Here is a 14,948-nt window from a genome sequence, read left to right as displayed (position 1 = left end):
TAAATAGCTAAATACAAAAGAATAAGTCATGGGAAACAGGAAAACCAGCGCAAATGCAGTAAACAGCAGCATTGTTAGAGGGAACTCGTTTGTTCTCATCAGATCAGATGCCTTCATCACCAAATTAAAGCTTTTGGCTTACAGCCAAAGAGTCGATGATTCTTATTCATCTTGAAATGTATTAGGCTATTCAGGCACTCTGTATTGAAATTACTGGATCATTCCAGTCCATTCCAAATACTTAGACCAACTCCAAGCAAGTATGGCAAACACATTTCTATCAAAATGAAAGACTTTGTTCTTTGTCTTATGTTCCATACATCTTTGTCAGATACTTGCTCCCGGAAAGTCAATCTACTCATTGTATTTGCCGGGTGGTATCTGGCTACCAAGGATGCTTTCTTGGCAGCTCAAACAACAGCTGAGAGCACGCTATGCTTCTTTCACATCCTACCCACTAGCATGTTCCACACCAGGCAGAGATGTTTTTTCATAAAGCTTTTGCTCAACAACCCTTATATTTTTATCAGCATGGCTGCATCAAGTATGTTGGAAAAGCCTTTGTGCCAGCTGTATAACATTAAACACACAGCCTCTTTTGCCATGGTTATCAAGCTGCATTTATGCCAGGGGGTCCCTGTTATTGCTAAAATTGGGTTATTTTCACAGGTAGCCCTTTGTGTTTTGATTTCTCTCTACTTTAGTGTGTGCTCTTGCCTCACCTACTGCACCCAATTCACATCTGTTAAGAAAATACAGCTCACGCATAAAAGATTCCTAAAAGATCTGGAGCTTCCCATTATGTCAGGTGCTTCCCAATTATGCTGAACCTAACTCTTGCTGTAGAGCATCCTTTTGGGGCATGAACAAAGTTTTGTGTTCCTTCTCTATTTTGCTATTTACTGTGAATATACCACCTCCATAAGGTGATGAACCTCTGGGCTAGGAGATCAGTACTCTGCTCATAATTAGACCAAGCTTTTAATCTTTTAGTCAGTATAGCTGGAGTGAACTTCCCTGAATTCCCAGCTGCTGCCAGTGAGGCTGAGGGGCACTGAGGAGAGGTGAGCACTGCGTGGACTGAGCATGCACTCTGCCCCTTACAGGCAAATGTTCGAGGAGCTGAGCTGCTGAAAACTGATTGATGGATCTTTCAGATACATGCAAGTTGGCTGTCTCTTTACAGTGAGGTGTCTATCATACAGGTGATACTTCTCCATCTAATTTCAGTGTTCTGATTAAAGAGAGCATTACAAGGCAAACCATGCTCTAAACTGTCTATTTTTCCCTATCCTGGAGGCTGAAACGGACTTGGATAAGATGGTTGTCCATACCTGAGTTTCCTGTGGGTTGTTGCATTGCAATTTGTATTATTTTTTTTATTAATTTTTTGAAGGGGGGTAAGAAGCTGTACAGATTTCTGGGTGAAACTTGCTAATTTCTGCTTGCTAATTTCTGCAACATTATTTCCGTTTCACGCCTTTACTCTCAGAACTGGCTGAGCTGTTATGTGACCTGTCCTCCAAGATGTAATCTGAAACAGACATTCAACAGGGAAGAAGGCTGTGGTCAAACAGAAGTTTCAGGACCAAAAGCAGGATATTGCACCAAGGAGTACTGGGTAATTTTCACAACAGGAACTGGCCTTTCTGCTAACTCCTCAGCAGCAGCTTCTAGAATTCAGTTCTTTGTCTACACCCTGCACCCCCTGCTTCAGAGAGTAAGTATAGACCCATATACTGGTTGAAACTGCTGTGTGATTTTCCAGTAGGTCTACTTCTTAGATTAAAATAACAGAAGTGGTCAAGTACAAGGATAGTCTCTCATCAAAGAATCACAGAATAGTTAAGATTGGACCTCAAGATCATCAAGGGCCATGAGCCCTTGTCTCATCACCACAGTCGCTGATGTGGTGGCCACAAGAATGATAAGGGGACTGGAGCACCTCCCATACAAAGACAGGCTGAGAAAGATGGGGCTGTTCAGCCTGGAGAACAGAAGGCTGCATGGAGACCTCATAGCAGCCTTCCAGTATCTGAAGAGGGCCTACAGGGATGCTGGAGCAGGACTCTTCATCAGGGACTGTAACAATAGGACAAGGGGTAACAGATTTAAACTTAAACAGAGGAAGTTCAAATTAGCTATAAGGTTCTTTACTGTGAGGGTGGTGAGGAGCTGGACAGGGTGCCCAAAGAAGTGGTAAATCCCTGGCAGTGTTTGAGGCAACGTTGGACAGAGCCTTGGGCAACATGGTCTGTTGTGAGGTGTCCCTGCTCATGGCAAGGGAGTTGGAACTGTATTATCTTAAAGTCCTTTCCAACCCAAACTGCTCTGCCCCCTATCATCTTCGTGGTGTTCCTCTGTACTTGCTCCAAGAGCTCCATGTCTTTAATAGTCATGCACATTTCCAATAAGTATCTCCCTTTAAACTTTGTTGGATTGATGCAGGGTGTAGCACTTTTGAGGGATGTTCTGTCAGTTGGTTTTAGATGCAGACCAGTGGTCGTAAAGGCTTGGTGTTATGTGACTGAGATCTGTGAGTAACAGAAAAGTAAATACTGTGAAAGGATGCGTAGTTTGGGACCCACGAGTGTTCTAACACACGTTAGCCCCGGACTCTCCGCATCTTCCCCGTTCATCCCAGCACAGAGCGTAGGCGGCAGGAGCCAGCCGAGGCCCAAGGCGGCAGCCGCGCTGATCCCTCTCCGCCCCCGGCCCCGAGGAGGCTTCAGCCGGAGGTGGCAGGGCCCTCTGCTCGGGCACGACGCACCTCTTCCCGCCCCACGGTTCGGGCGCCCTAGATCACCGGGCAGGATTCCCAGTCTCTGCCCTACGCTACCGCAGCTCCCTCTACACCCCGGCTAGCAGGGGAGCCTGCACGACACTGTTGAGAAGTCGCGGGAGGTGCGGTTTATGGTTCTGCCGTAAAGCAACTGCGCGGACCAGCGTTGCGGCCGCCCTTGGGAGGTGAGCGGACATGAGCGGGAATGGCGGGAGCAAGGCCCTGGAACTGCTGCGGTCGCTTCCTAGGGTCAGTCTGGCCAACCTAAGACCGAGCCCAGGCTCCAAAAAGAAGGTGAGTGCCTGCAGCTTGTTGGGTGGGGTACGGGTGCTTTATCCCCGCGGTGACAGGACGCTGTCTCGGCAGCCGCCATACCTGGCCCCAGTAGCGTTAGCCTGGGGGGTTCTCAGAGAGCTTTTAGGGAGATGACTGCAGGCTCAGGAGAGCGGCCTCGCCGGAACAGGTGTGGGAAGGCAAAGGAGTGAGTGGTACTGTTGTGTGTGTTGGCCCTGTTCTTGCCCTTTGCGTGCTTCTAGCGGGTGCCTGAGTAGCCATACGCACAGAGAACAGGTTGATGAGCGGCCCTGACTAAGCCTCAGGGCCATTGTCGGGATCTGTATGGAGACAGTAAAAAAGGAGTACCAGATACTTATGGAATGGAGTAATATATTTGAAAAGGGACAGTTAAAAAGCTTAAAAAGGAGTGTGATGCCAGGAGGATTTGTTGTTACTATTGTTTTATCAAAACCAAAACTAGATCTTATCTTCCTTGTCTTGTAAAGTGATAGAACACTAAATAAAAGAAGCTAGGAAGAAACTCTCCTGGTTTGGGGGGAATATCAGTAAAGAGGGGAATGAGGTTCAAGGGCTAAAGTCATAGGAATAGAGAAATGGCACCAAGCAGCACTTCCCTGTCAGTGCTTAAGGCTCCCTGTAGATGCTTGCAGAGCTGGTGAGCACTGCTTAGTTGTAACCCAGAAACTCCTCTTGCCTTGACAAGGCAAGATAAAGGAAATTCTTCTCTCCCTGCAGCTGTTGGCGTTCTCCTGTCAAGTTGCTTCACTTGGATCTGTGAATGCCCAGCTTGGCCAGGGTCAAGCAGAGCTAGAAGTCACCCTGTACAGGACTGGAGTGGTGATTCTTAAGGTTTTTCAAACTAATCCAGGCTTCGAAATGGTATTTTCAGGCTTAGCGTCCAGAAGATGTGAGATAGTCTGGACTTGAGGTTTACTAGAACCGATGCTTTCCTGCCAGTGTTTGGTCTCAGGACCTGTGTTTTTCAAGGCAGCTATTGGTTTTTGGAAGCCACTTTTTTTTCAGCTCAAAAATAGAGATTTTTATATGCTCACTGGCTCTTTAGCAGGTAATTTGGGACTTCACCTGGGAAATGAGATTCTCCCCTCCCTCCTCCCCCCTTTTTGCTGTTAACTCTTTGCCTTCAGTTAGAGTTTGTACAAGTGACCTCGACTCTGTTTCTCTGGTATTTTTCTTTTTGTGCCTGACAACCTTATTCTGTGATTAAGGAAGTTCCCAAATAAGAGGATTTAAGAGCATTTGACTTCACAAACGTAAGTTGCAGCAAAAAAACTTGAGTTTTGACAAGGTCCTCTGACAATCTAAAATCTGGTCAATGTACTGATTATATTCTCTTTGTGACCAGATGTTCCCAGTGTACTTGTGTTAACTAAAGTCACCATGTAATCTGGTGTTTGTATGGGCAACTGCCAGAAGCGGGGAGGGGGTGTGCATCTGGGCAGTCCTTTTGCCTCCAGGTGCTCACACCCACTGTGTATTTTGGGCTGCTGCTAGAGATTGTGCAGTGACCCAGAACAGGGAACTAAACTACCTGAAATCAGGTTAGATGAACATTTAATTCCCTGACCTGTCCAGGACAGAGCTGCACAACAGCTTGTGTAAGTGCAAGAAGCTCTATAAGCCCCATGTGGGCTGGGGACAAGTCAATTTCCTTTGGTGGCAGGGATGGTCTAATCTAGCATAAAACTGCACTTGACTATATTTGGAGCTGTTCAGCCTGGAGAAGAGAAGGCTTCGTGAAGACCTCATAGCAGCCTTCCAGTATCTGAAGTGAGCCTGCAAGGATGCTGGAGAGGGACTGTAGTGACATCAGGAGCTGTAGTGACAGGACAAGGGGTAATGAGTTAAAACTTAAACATAGGAAATTCAAGTTGGTTATAAGGAAGAAGTTCTTTACTGTGAGGGTGGTGAGGCACTGGAACAGGTTGCCCAAAGAAGTGGTAAATGTTTCATCCCTAGCAGTGTTCAAGGCCAAGCTGAACAGAGCCTTGACAGAGCTGACATGGTCTAGTGTGAGGTGTCCCTGCCCGTGGCAGGATCGTTGGAACTGGATGATCTTTAAGGTCCCTTCCAACCCAAATCATTCTACGGTTCTGTGATTTAGCATTAATAACGGTAGGTTTGTATCTTAAGTCAGGTGTTGTTTCAAATAGAGCAGAAAAAAAATCATTAATATATGTCCATACTGACTCTTCTACTAGTATGTCATTGCATGTTAAGTAATAACTTTGGAAAATTTACAGACACAATAAAGAGCATAAGCCATCAAACTTGTGTCTTTGTAGTGTTAGGCTCATAATCAAATTCCATGATGTAATGAGCATTTCTCAGATTTGAGTGAAATATACTGAATAGCCATTCAGTATTCTGTGCTGCAGTCTAACTGCATGGAGTGATTCGTAGAATTAGGGTGCTTGAAGCTTGGTTATCTGAGTGTTGAATGGTACTGAAGTGTGCAACTGACCTGGATTTTAAATTAAAAGTTAAAAAGGTTTACCTGTGCTTATCTCTTTGATCCCATTCACAGTTTAGCTGTGCAAGTACTTCTGGTGGTGCGAGAAGATTGTGTAACTGCAACCTAAAGCTGTGGTGCTACTTTAAAGTGCTCGAGAAACTAATAACTTAGTATAATAGTCTTTTAAAAATAATAAAGGCTGAAATAAAATCTGTTCTTTTGATTTGTTGTCAGTAGAAATTGCAACACTAGCAGACTGTTTAGAAAGTCTGAATCCATACAAAGAATTCCCTATACGTGCACAACATACATAGTCTGTTCTTCTGCACTTTGAAGTAGAATTGATTTGTTTTTTTTTTTCTTTGATTTCTTTTTTCCGTTGTCAGTTTTGGGAAACTCCTGAGCACTGAGTAACTTTCTCATGAAATAGGAGGAAATGTCAATAGTTAATTCAGGAAAATTCTCTGACTTGGATGTATAAGAGGTACGATTAAATACTGGTATTCCTTCTATAGCAGTATGTGTTCATGTAAACTTTCAGACTGTTTGTGGTGCCTGCCTAGAGCTGTGTGTGCTCTGCAAAAAACCTGTTGAATCCTTTCTGGTTTTCCCCTTAGAAAAGAGCTGTCTCTTAATTTTTCCTCCAGAATCACCTTTTTGCTTAATTGTTTGTATCTCTGAAATCTTACGTTTTATAGATACTTCTCTTCAAAGTAGTTGACTAAATGTATTGTTGATTGTTTTCAAGGAGAAAAGACGTGGTCGTGGAAGATATGGAGGTAGGAAGTGTGGTCGAGGTCACAAAGGAGAAAGACAAAGAGGAAATCGTCCCCGATTAGGCTTTGAGGGTGGCCAAACTCCATTTTACTTGGTCATACCAAAATATGGGTTTAATGAGGGACATAGGTAAGTTCATTCACATTTACGTATAAATTGATCTGCTTTTGTTGATCTTTCTCCTGAAGCCAGATTCTAATATGTCAAAACAGGCCTAACTGAAAATGAGATATTCCTCTCAGATTGCTAGCTTCCTTACCAGCAGAATCTCCCACTTCTTGTGAGATTATTTTTTAATGAATTAACTTATTTTCTGTTGGTGTACAGCTTTGCTTATTAACCCTTTTCTTTGCGTAATCTCCCACCAGCTGAATGTGTTTCTCCTCTGACACTGTTCCTCTATGTGTGCTAGTTTCTCTCAGCGTGTCAGCACAGCAGGTAATCTATCGAACCAACTGGGAAAAGCCCCACTGATTCCAGCAAGGATGTTGGGCATGACAGTGTAATCCATAGCCTTGCTTTGTTATTTCTCTTTGCTGTATTCACCTGAATCTGTGATCTGCTGCTAGCTAAACAATTCTGCTTCTTTTCATGAGTCTACTTTCTTAGCCCTTCAACACTGCAGTGTTTTGTCTGTCTGTACTCAGTCTGTTCTACCTAGGGTCTTAACAAGCACTTTGATATCAAATCTGCTGGATGAGGCCAGTAAGTCATGTTTCACTGTTGTTCTCCTTGGGCATTGCCTTGTTTGACATTGCCTTATTTGACACTCTGTCCTCTTTTCACATTGTGCTTGTTTGTACTGTGTCCATCTTCCAGCTTTTTAACGTTTTAAAGTATTCTTCTAACATGCCTTTTTCTGCAGTCACTGTCCTTAGCTGGAGAGCCGTGTGCCACTGTTCTATTAATTTCTTTCCCTTATGTTGACAATTTTAAAAAAATAATTGTGGTGGGGTTTTTTTTTGTTGTTATTTAAAGCTGGTTTTGTTCCCTAAGATAGCATGTGTGTTACCTGGGTCACTAACCATTTTGTTGCTTTAGGTGTGGTCGTGAAAACTTCTGCACCCATACAATGCTGTTATAGGCAGTAGAAACAAAAATATGCCACACCTAGCAGACATTTCAAGAATGAAAAGGCTAATGTGTATTTGCTTGTGAATTGTTAAACTTACAGGTTGTTTCATCTGCTGATATAATTTCAAATAGTTGTGCATTTTTGTATTTACATGCTTCATGTGTGCACCATAACTTACAGACCTGTCCTGGTTATTAAAGCTTTTCTGTGTGAGTCTTACTAGTTTTGAAATGTAATTCAAACTTTATTTCCAAGCACTGTCATTTCTTCCTGTTTGTTTACATTATTATAAGAGTAAATGAGAAGCACCTTAGAAGACAGAATGTAGATTTGCAGTCCAAAGGAAATGCTGCACAGTGCAGACACTGAGCTTCTTATGTTAACAGTGGGCACAAGTACATCAATAACCAACACCAAAAATCCAAGCTTCTGCAGTGACAAGAAATTGATAGCCTTGCTCTTTTTAACCACATCTGACAGCATGTGGAAACAAAAAATGTATTTTGTAATTTCTTTTCGATATTGTTTGAAAAATTTCCACATCAGGCAATTGTGAATGTTTTCCTAGTGAACATGTTGTGCACTGGAGAGACACTATCATGGCTGGATGGGAGCACACTGAGCAATGTCTTTGCCTGTTTATCTTCACCTTGCTCTTCTCACTATCTGCAGTGGTGTTCCTCTACTTGAACTTCTGCTCTGTTAGGAACTGTCTGGCAGTGCAAATTGTCTTACTTGTCTTTCTTACTTAGCTTGCCAGTAAAGGATAAACTGCTGCTCAGTTTTTCTGTTACCACTCACCAATTTCCACTAGCAGTGGTCAAACTGTATGAGAGTTTTAAGCATTGACATCAGTGGAATGCAGGAGGCATAGACACTGAGATGGGGAAAACTGTTCTGAGGATTTGCTTGTATTCTAAATTTAGAACTGCGTAAACCCCAAAATTAGATTCTGCTGAAGCTGATGACTATTGATGAAATATTCCAGCTTTCTCTGGGATACGGGTTAATGTGTATGTTTGCAATGTTTCTCTTTTTTTTGTGGTACTTAGAGGAAGATTCCATTTAGTACTGGTGAGATACCAGGTACAGTGGGAATGGACTGAAGAAGTCTTGTTGGATATAGGCAAGCTGTGCAGTAGCATGTGCTGGGTTTGTTTTGGTAATCTTTTATATGGGAGGAGAGGGTATATTTGTTTTTGATTGTGTTTTGCTGTCTTTGTTTTTTTTTTTTTTTTGTGGGGGAATTTTCTGAATGTATCAGTGAAGCTACCAAGCTTGATTCACTTTGAGCATGGTAGTTATTTAGAACCATGTTGGCTTCCCAGGAAATGCTGACACTTTGATTCCTTCATTTATTAATATCATACTGAAGGTGGGGTTGTATGAGCAACCTTGAAGGCATAATGGAATCCTGTGCTGTAACTAGGGCTTGTATTTGCCTTATGGATGGGTGTGTTTTAAACATTTCCTTGGTAGTGTTAGGAGTAGGTAGAAAATGGACTACAGTGTGCAGTACCTCAGTTGACCACTTCCTATTAAAGCTTCAGTTTTGTAAATTCCTGATTGTTTTGTTTGGTTGTTTTTTGTTTTCCTCTCCCCAGCTGCAGACGTCAGTATCAACCGCTCAGTCTACAGAGGCTGCAGTACCTGATTGATTTGGGTAGAGTTGACCCCACGCAACCGATTGACTTAACACAGCTTATTAATGCCAGAGGTGTAACGGTGCAACCTCTCAAAAGGGACTATGGTATCCAGCTGGTGGAGGAGGTATGCATACTAGACTGTCAGGTTCTTTGCCGCGTTTTGGAAGCATCTTTGCTTCATATATTAGTTTGCCTTGGAATTTTTGTGGTAGTAGATCCACTAGAGGGCACTGTGTGTTAGCAAAAAAAAAAAAACCCAGGGTGGTGTTTTAAAACCTGAGAGACTATAAAAATGAAGGTGAAGGAGCGCATAAGAAGAGGTCAAACAAGTCTTTTGCGCAGAAGACTAACTAGAATGTACTGAAGGAAATGTATGCATGTTTTGGAAAGGCAAAGGATTTGTTTTTTCATTCAGCCCAGGTGACTGAGCAATTTGGTTACCTGTCTTGGTGCAGGGAACAGCCATAATATTTTGCTGGATTCAATGTTTCTACAACTCTGCAGAGAAGAATAAATGTATGTCATGAAATACTTATTTTAATGTTACTCTGTGTTGAAATTTACAGGGTGCTGATATTTTTGCAGCAAAAGTAAATATCGAAGCGCAGAGGGCATCTGAATTAGCAATTGCAGCTGTAGAAAAAAATGGAGGTGTTGTAACAACATCATTCTATGATCCAAGGAGTTTGGGTAAGAATTTCTCATCCACTTCTTCTAAAAGCTTCAACAAAACACTGTTATAGAAATGTTGAACTGTAGTGCATCCTCAGTTTTGCTCTTTAGCCCTAGCAATGTTTGCAGTCATTTACCAATCAGCCAGTTAAAGAAGTCCAAGAAGCTTTGTAAGTAGAGGAACTAATAAAAAAAATTATTTTAATTTTTGTCTTCTTTCTCACATGTTTAATAACACTGAGAAGATTCAGGAGAAAAAAGATCTGGAAAACACTGTGCATGTTTATATTTTTAATTTAAAATACTTTCCAGTTAAAATGAGGAAATAACTAAGTTACAGAAGCTCAGAATCATTCCAGTCAAAATGGCTATTGTTTTCAGAACACTTTCACTGAAGAATGAGGCTTTGCTTTACTTGAGGCAGCATCATGCCTAATATTCATTCATGCAGTTTTTATTGACAATAATGGAGCTTTCATGTGTGAATGAGGCTGAGAACAGGAGGAATAGACATTTTTAGTGTGCAAAATATGTTATCCCTGGAGTGATACAAGTTCTTTCTTTTTTTTTTTTCCAATTGGGAAAATAATCAAAATACTGAACTTAAAAACATCCGGAATGTAATTTGCCAAATTCAGTAAAACTTGAGAAGAGGATAGTCTCACAAATGATTAAATAGGTGCATGTGCCATTCATTCTTGATTCAAAAGTATTTAACAGGAACACCAAATTTTACATTTGTTGGTACGCTGTGTAAGTAGCCATGCAAATGCATTGCTTCTAACCTGAAAGTCAGCCCTTTAAATAAATGGTAGCATCTAGCTTAGTATCTTTCCGAAGTAGACATTCTAAATGTATTAGAAGTAGTAGTTCATCCAGACTGTCACTGTAAATACCAGTTCAAGCAGAGGTGTTTGATTAAACGAAAGTGTTAAACCACTATCTCATTCTGAACAAGAGTATTCTGAAGATTTGGGGGTTTTGCTTGATACTTGTGGTAAGAGTTGAAAAATTTATTCAGCACAAAATATCAAATTAAGAAAGTATAATTAATGTCTTTAAGTATGTCTTATAAAGCATAGCATCTAATGTTCTCTCATGTCTGCCCACAGAAATTTTATGTAAACCAATAGCATTCTTCCTGCGTGGCCAGCCTATTCCAAAGCGAATGCTTCCACCCGAAGATCTAGTTCGTTACTACACAGATGCCAGGAATCGTGGGTACCTGGCAGATCCATCTAAGGTTGCAGAAGCCAGGCTTGAACTTGCCAAGAAATACGGCTACATCTTACCAGACATAACTAAGGATGAACTCTTCAAAATGTTAAGCATGCGCAAGGATCCTAGGCAGATATTTTTTGGTCTTGCTCCAGGGTGGATCGTGAGCATGACAGACAAGAAAGTTCTAAAACCAACTGATGAGAGGCTGTTAAAATACTATAGCTCATGATTTCAGGACTGGAGACAACTGCAGGTGTACAGGAAACATCTGGGTATGAAATAATGGTTACCAAGTGATGTTTGGTTTTTTTAAGACTCCTGTTAAACTAGACAAAACATAAATTTTTGTTCTTCTGCGCTAACTCAACTTTATTATTGTCATAATGCATTGTATGAAAAGTCTTAACATTTGGAAACAGCACAGAGTCTGACATAAAGTGCATGTTGGAGCACTTTCTCGCATTGATTTGCAAGTTACGTTATTGGATGGAATGTTGTGATGTTGCATTTATTTCAGAGGATGATTCCAAAGAGTAACTTGACATAATAATTAGTTTATACCCTCCCCCCCACCATTTAAAATCAGAAACGTGGCTGTACAGAACTCCTATTAGTTTTACAATCATACTACATACAGTTTTCTAACACATAATTTATAATGTTAGCTTGAATACCTCTTGAGGTAGTCACCTTTTTTCAGATGGGAAAAATTAGAACCAACTAGAAGTAACAATGTACAGAAGAATTCATTATCCTCTTCAATACCATAGCAATGTTTTGCATTTTGCCATTGCCATTGATAGCAGTAGAGCTTGAGAGTGTCTTGATTTTTGTCTTATTCCTTCAGGTGGAAGTGAGAAGGGTAGGGTATACAGTTTAAAAGAACTTTCTGTCTAAATTTAGAAGGAAAAAAAAAAGATATCTATCTTAAATCAGTGACTTTTTTTTATTCAGTCAGAATTTAAAACTTGTCCAGACACAAATGTCATTAATGGAAATGCGTAGCAGAATCTGGAGTCAATGAATACTAGAAAGTGGCCATAGTTTGGGAAGGATGAGGATGTGATGAACAAAGTACGCAATTAGGATCAGTTTTCAGCTTTATCACAGGTTGCATATGTGACAGTACGCAAATGAATTAAGATGATGTGAGAATTTATGAGCAAATTCTTTTTATCCATGTATCAGGTTGGTGTCATTAAAATCTTGAAAAACATTTTCCAACAAATGTGTGTATTGTCAGTCTCTGCAGAGTGCTGTATTATTGCTGTGAAAGAGTATTATAGGTTTCACTCGCAAGATTAGTTTTGGCGTCTGCGGTGGTGAAACAAGTCAGTTGAAAGGTGAGAGAGGAAACTAAGTTATCGGAAGTTGCTCTGACTCCTCAGAAGTTAATGAGATCCCTCATAGTTACATGAACTCTAATAGAAGCTGAATTTGGCTTTAAAATAGGGATAATTTGTTTATTAGGATGCAGGAAACAACCCGGAAGACCAGAACACAAGAAGTCATTTTGCTTCCCAATTTTCATGTGCCTCTGGAAATGCTACTTAGAGTTTCCTGTAGGTGCCAAACCAGTCCATCTCCTGGGAAAGCCCTTTGAGTGCCCTAATCTCCTGTCTCTCCTGTTTCTGTATAACACTGGTATTTTGCTGGTGTGCCTCAAATTTAATAATCTTTCTCTCAGAGAATAACAAGAGGAGGATGAATTTTGTAATTGGTGTTTGTCAGCCAGCCCAGATTTTTGCTTCACTCAACAAACTGTATTGTCAATTAATAGCAGCATCTGTAAACACAAATTAAGTCTCCCATTCTCATGCTCATTAACTAATCTGAAATTTAGAGCTTAACAATGGAAAGTCCCTAACTTTTGACTAGTTACTCTTCAGGTTCTATTGTTCATTCTTAATGTGTGTTTAGATGCTATCAGTAATAGTAGTTCTCCTGACTTGTGGTTTAAGTATAGGTGAAACAGCAAAAGAACACCAACATAAAATTGGATTGTGAATAGCAGGAATTTGGTCTTAGTGGTGTTAAGAGTCATGTTTTATAAGGTGCACAACCCTTCTTTGGAACCTTAAGAATACTGTGTGCCAAGAAAAGTATAGCTAGTGTTAACTTGAATGTGAGGTAAATAACTTTCTCACTTTAGATGTATCCTGTTCTGCATCCTGATGATTGTTGGTTTGGAACCTTAAATGACAAGCAATACGTTTTTTTTCTCTGTTTGTTATTACAATACTACACTGCCTCCATTTGGGAAGGAGTTGGAGGAGGGGGGGAAGAGTATTTATTGCCTTCCCTTATTTGTGCCATAATGTTTCTGTTTTTATGAATCAATTCACAATTGTATTTTGTGGAGGTGGTGGTACTCAACAGGAAAGCTACTTAACTGGAAGCGAAGAAGGAAGTTAGTCATATTAGTGAAGACCAGAAGACAAAAGTGTTTATGTATCATTGTGTATTTTGGGGAGAAGAAGGGGGGGGGGGGGGGGGGGTGGCAACTTTGTTTCCACTCCTGCTCTTTGTATTAAAATGAACAAATTGCTTTTGCAATTTTTTTGTTTTCTAAATCAACTTCTTTGATACACGCATGCATGCACTGGTTTCTGTTTTTATAATGGTTTTCAGGTGAAAGGGTAACTTGGATAAAATGATAACAGTGAAAGAAAGAATGAAAACAGGAAACAGATGTCTGGTGACGTTGAGGGATTGGATAGCACTTATTCAGTGAACGACATCTTAGTCACAAGGCAGCTGTATCCTGGTTCTGATACTACAACACTACAAATACCTTGGAGCCAAAACAGCCACGTTCCACAAAATCCGGTCATTCTGCTTTATAAAGGTGATTTTTTTTATCATCTTATAATTGGAGAGGGCAAAAAGGGCTGTATGTTGCTTTATTTAAAATATGCAACACTGTCTTTTTTTCTTGTAACCTCTTCTGTTTACACTAGCTAGTGTTTTATGATGGTTGCTCTGATTTTTATTTACTAGTGAAAAAGTGGCAAGGCTATAGAGGATTTCCTGTTCACTTTATCTCGTCAGGAACACAAGGCTCCTGGCAACCAAACACAGAATTATCAAAAGCACGAATAAGTTATTGACAAGGTTTCTAATAAATCCATAATAAACAGTCTCCCAATGGACTGTTGTTTATGTGAAGATCAGACTCACTGATGCAAGACTAAGGCCGCGCTGGCATCTAAGGCCATTCTCTTTACTTAGGAATATGTACCATGTTTTCATGTTCACCAGATAAATGATTGCTTTGGATATCCTGTTTTGATAGGGGGTTTTATATGCACCAATGTATTGCACAGTGAGAAGCTCCCAATCTGCTGTAACCAGAAAAGCATTATCAAGTAGCTGAGGAGAATGATACTTGTGCCATAAAATACTGAAAGCCACGTCAGTTTTTATTGTCAACATCGTACTTTTGAATGGTTCCTTGATAAAACTGATTACATATGTGAGACTGATATCAAAATAAGGGCCTCTGAATGAGTATGTGCCTTGTTATACTGTGATAATTAGAAATCACAGATTTCCTATGAGAGAGACTCTACTAACTGCACCTGATCAAGACTATACTTGCAGGTACCTGACTGCAGACTCAAAATGAAGCAATTTAAAGCATACATTTTCCCTTTTACTTATAACAAAAACATGTTGCCTTTTAATTTGGTATACTTCATATTATAGCATTCATGTTTAACAACTGGAGTTGACGGTGCCATTCTTTGATGTCCGTGAGGGAATAAATCTGTGGCCTTGATCTAGATCTTCGCTGGCAGCATGCCAGCATTGTTTTGACATACAAGCATAATTCATGGTAGTGCTCAGGAAGTCATATAAAAGTGATCAATTATGAAGATAGCTTCCCATTGCTATTTTATTATTTTGCATTTTATTGCTAAAATTCAGAATGCTAACGCAAAGCTAATTTTGTACTGTTGAACACTTGGGTTCTGTAAAAATCTGTCTCTAATTTGAAATTGT

At 40.5% G+C, this 14,948-nt stretch overlaps 2 protein-coding genes across 2 annotated transcripts in view; one reads left to right on the top strand and one right to left on the bottom strand.

Annotated features, from left to right (window-relative positions):
- ATP6V1H (ATPase H+ transporting V1 subunit H) overlaps nt 1–14,948 on the bottom strand; it is a 287,370-nt gene that overhangs the window by 150,871 nt on the left and 121,551 nt on the right. The gene's annotated exons all lie outside the window — the stretch shown is intronic.
- Nucleotides 2,902–14,456, top strand: MRPL15 (mitochondrial ribosomal protein L15). Its single transcript, XM_061448485.1, has 5 exons — nt 2,902–3,076; nt 6,301–6,458; nt 9,009–9,174; nt 9,617–9,740; nt 10,835–14,456. Exons 1-5 carry the CDS (start codon nt 2,978–2,980, stop codon nt 11,170–11,172), a joined length of 885 nt encoding a protein of 294 aa, XP_061304469.1. The 5' UTR covers nt 2,902–2,977; the 3' UTR covers nt 11,173–14,456.

The sequence above is a fragment of the Pezoporus flaviventris genome, unplaced genomic scaffold (assembly GCF_033815535.1).
Source record: "Pezoporus flaviventris isolate CSIRO_AGI_PZ_B2104156 unplaced genomic scaffold, CSIRO_AGI_Pfla_v1 ptg000007l, whole genome shotgun sequence".
NCBI lineage: Eukaryota > Metazoa > Chordata > Aves > Psittaciformes > Psittacidae > Pezoporus > Pezoporus flaviventris.
The sequence above is the reverse complement of the archived record's forward strand: the minus strand, read 5'-3'. Positions and strand labels throughout refer to the sequence as shown.

Bases quoted from the DNA above. Each gene is read 5' to 3' on its own strand.
- MRPL15 (XM_061448485.1), top strand. From the start codon at position 2,978: ATGAGCGGGAATGGCGGGAGCAAGGCCCTGGAACTGCTGCGGTCGCTT. The intron at 6,459-9,008 runs GTAAGTTCATTC...TCCTCTCCCCAG, and splicing joins GGGTTTAATGAGGGACATAG to CTGCAGACGTCAGTATCAAC. The intron at 9,175-9,616 runs GTATGCATACTA...TGAAATTTACAG, and splicing joins GTATCCAGCTGGTGGAGGAG to GGTGCTGATATTTTTGCAGC.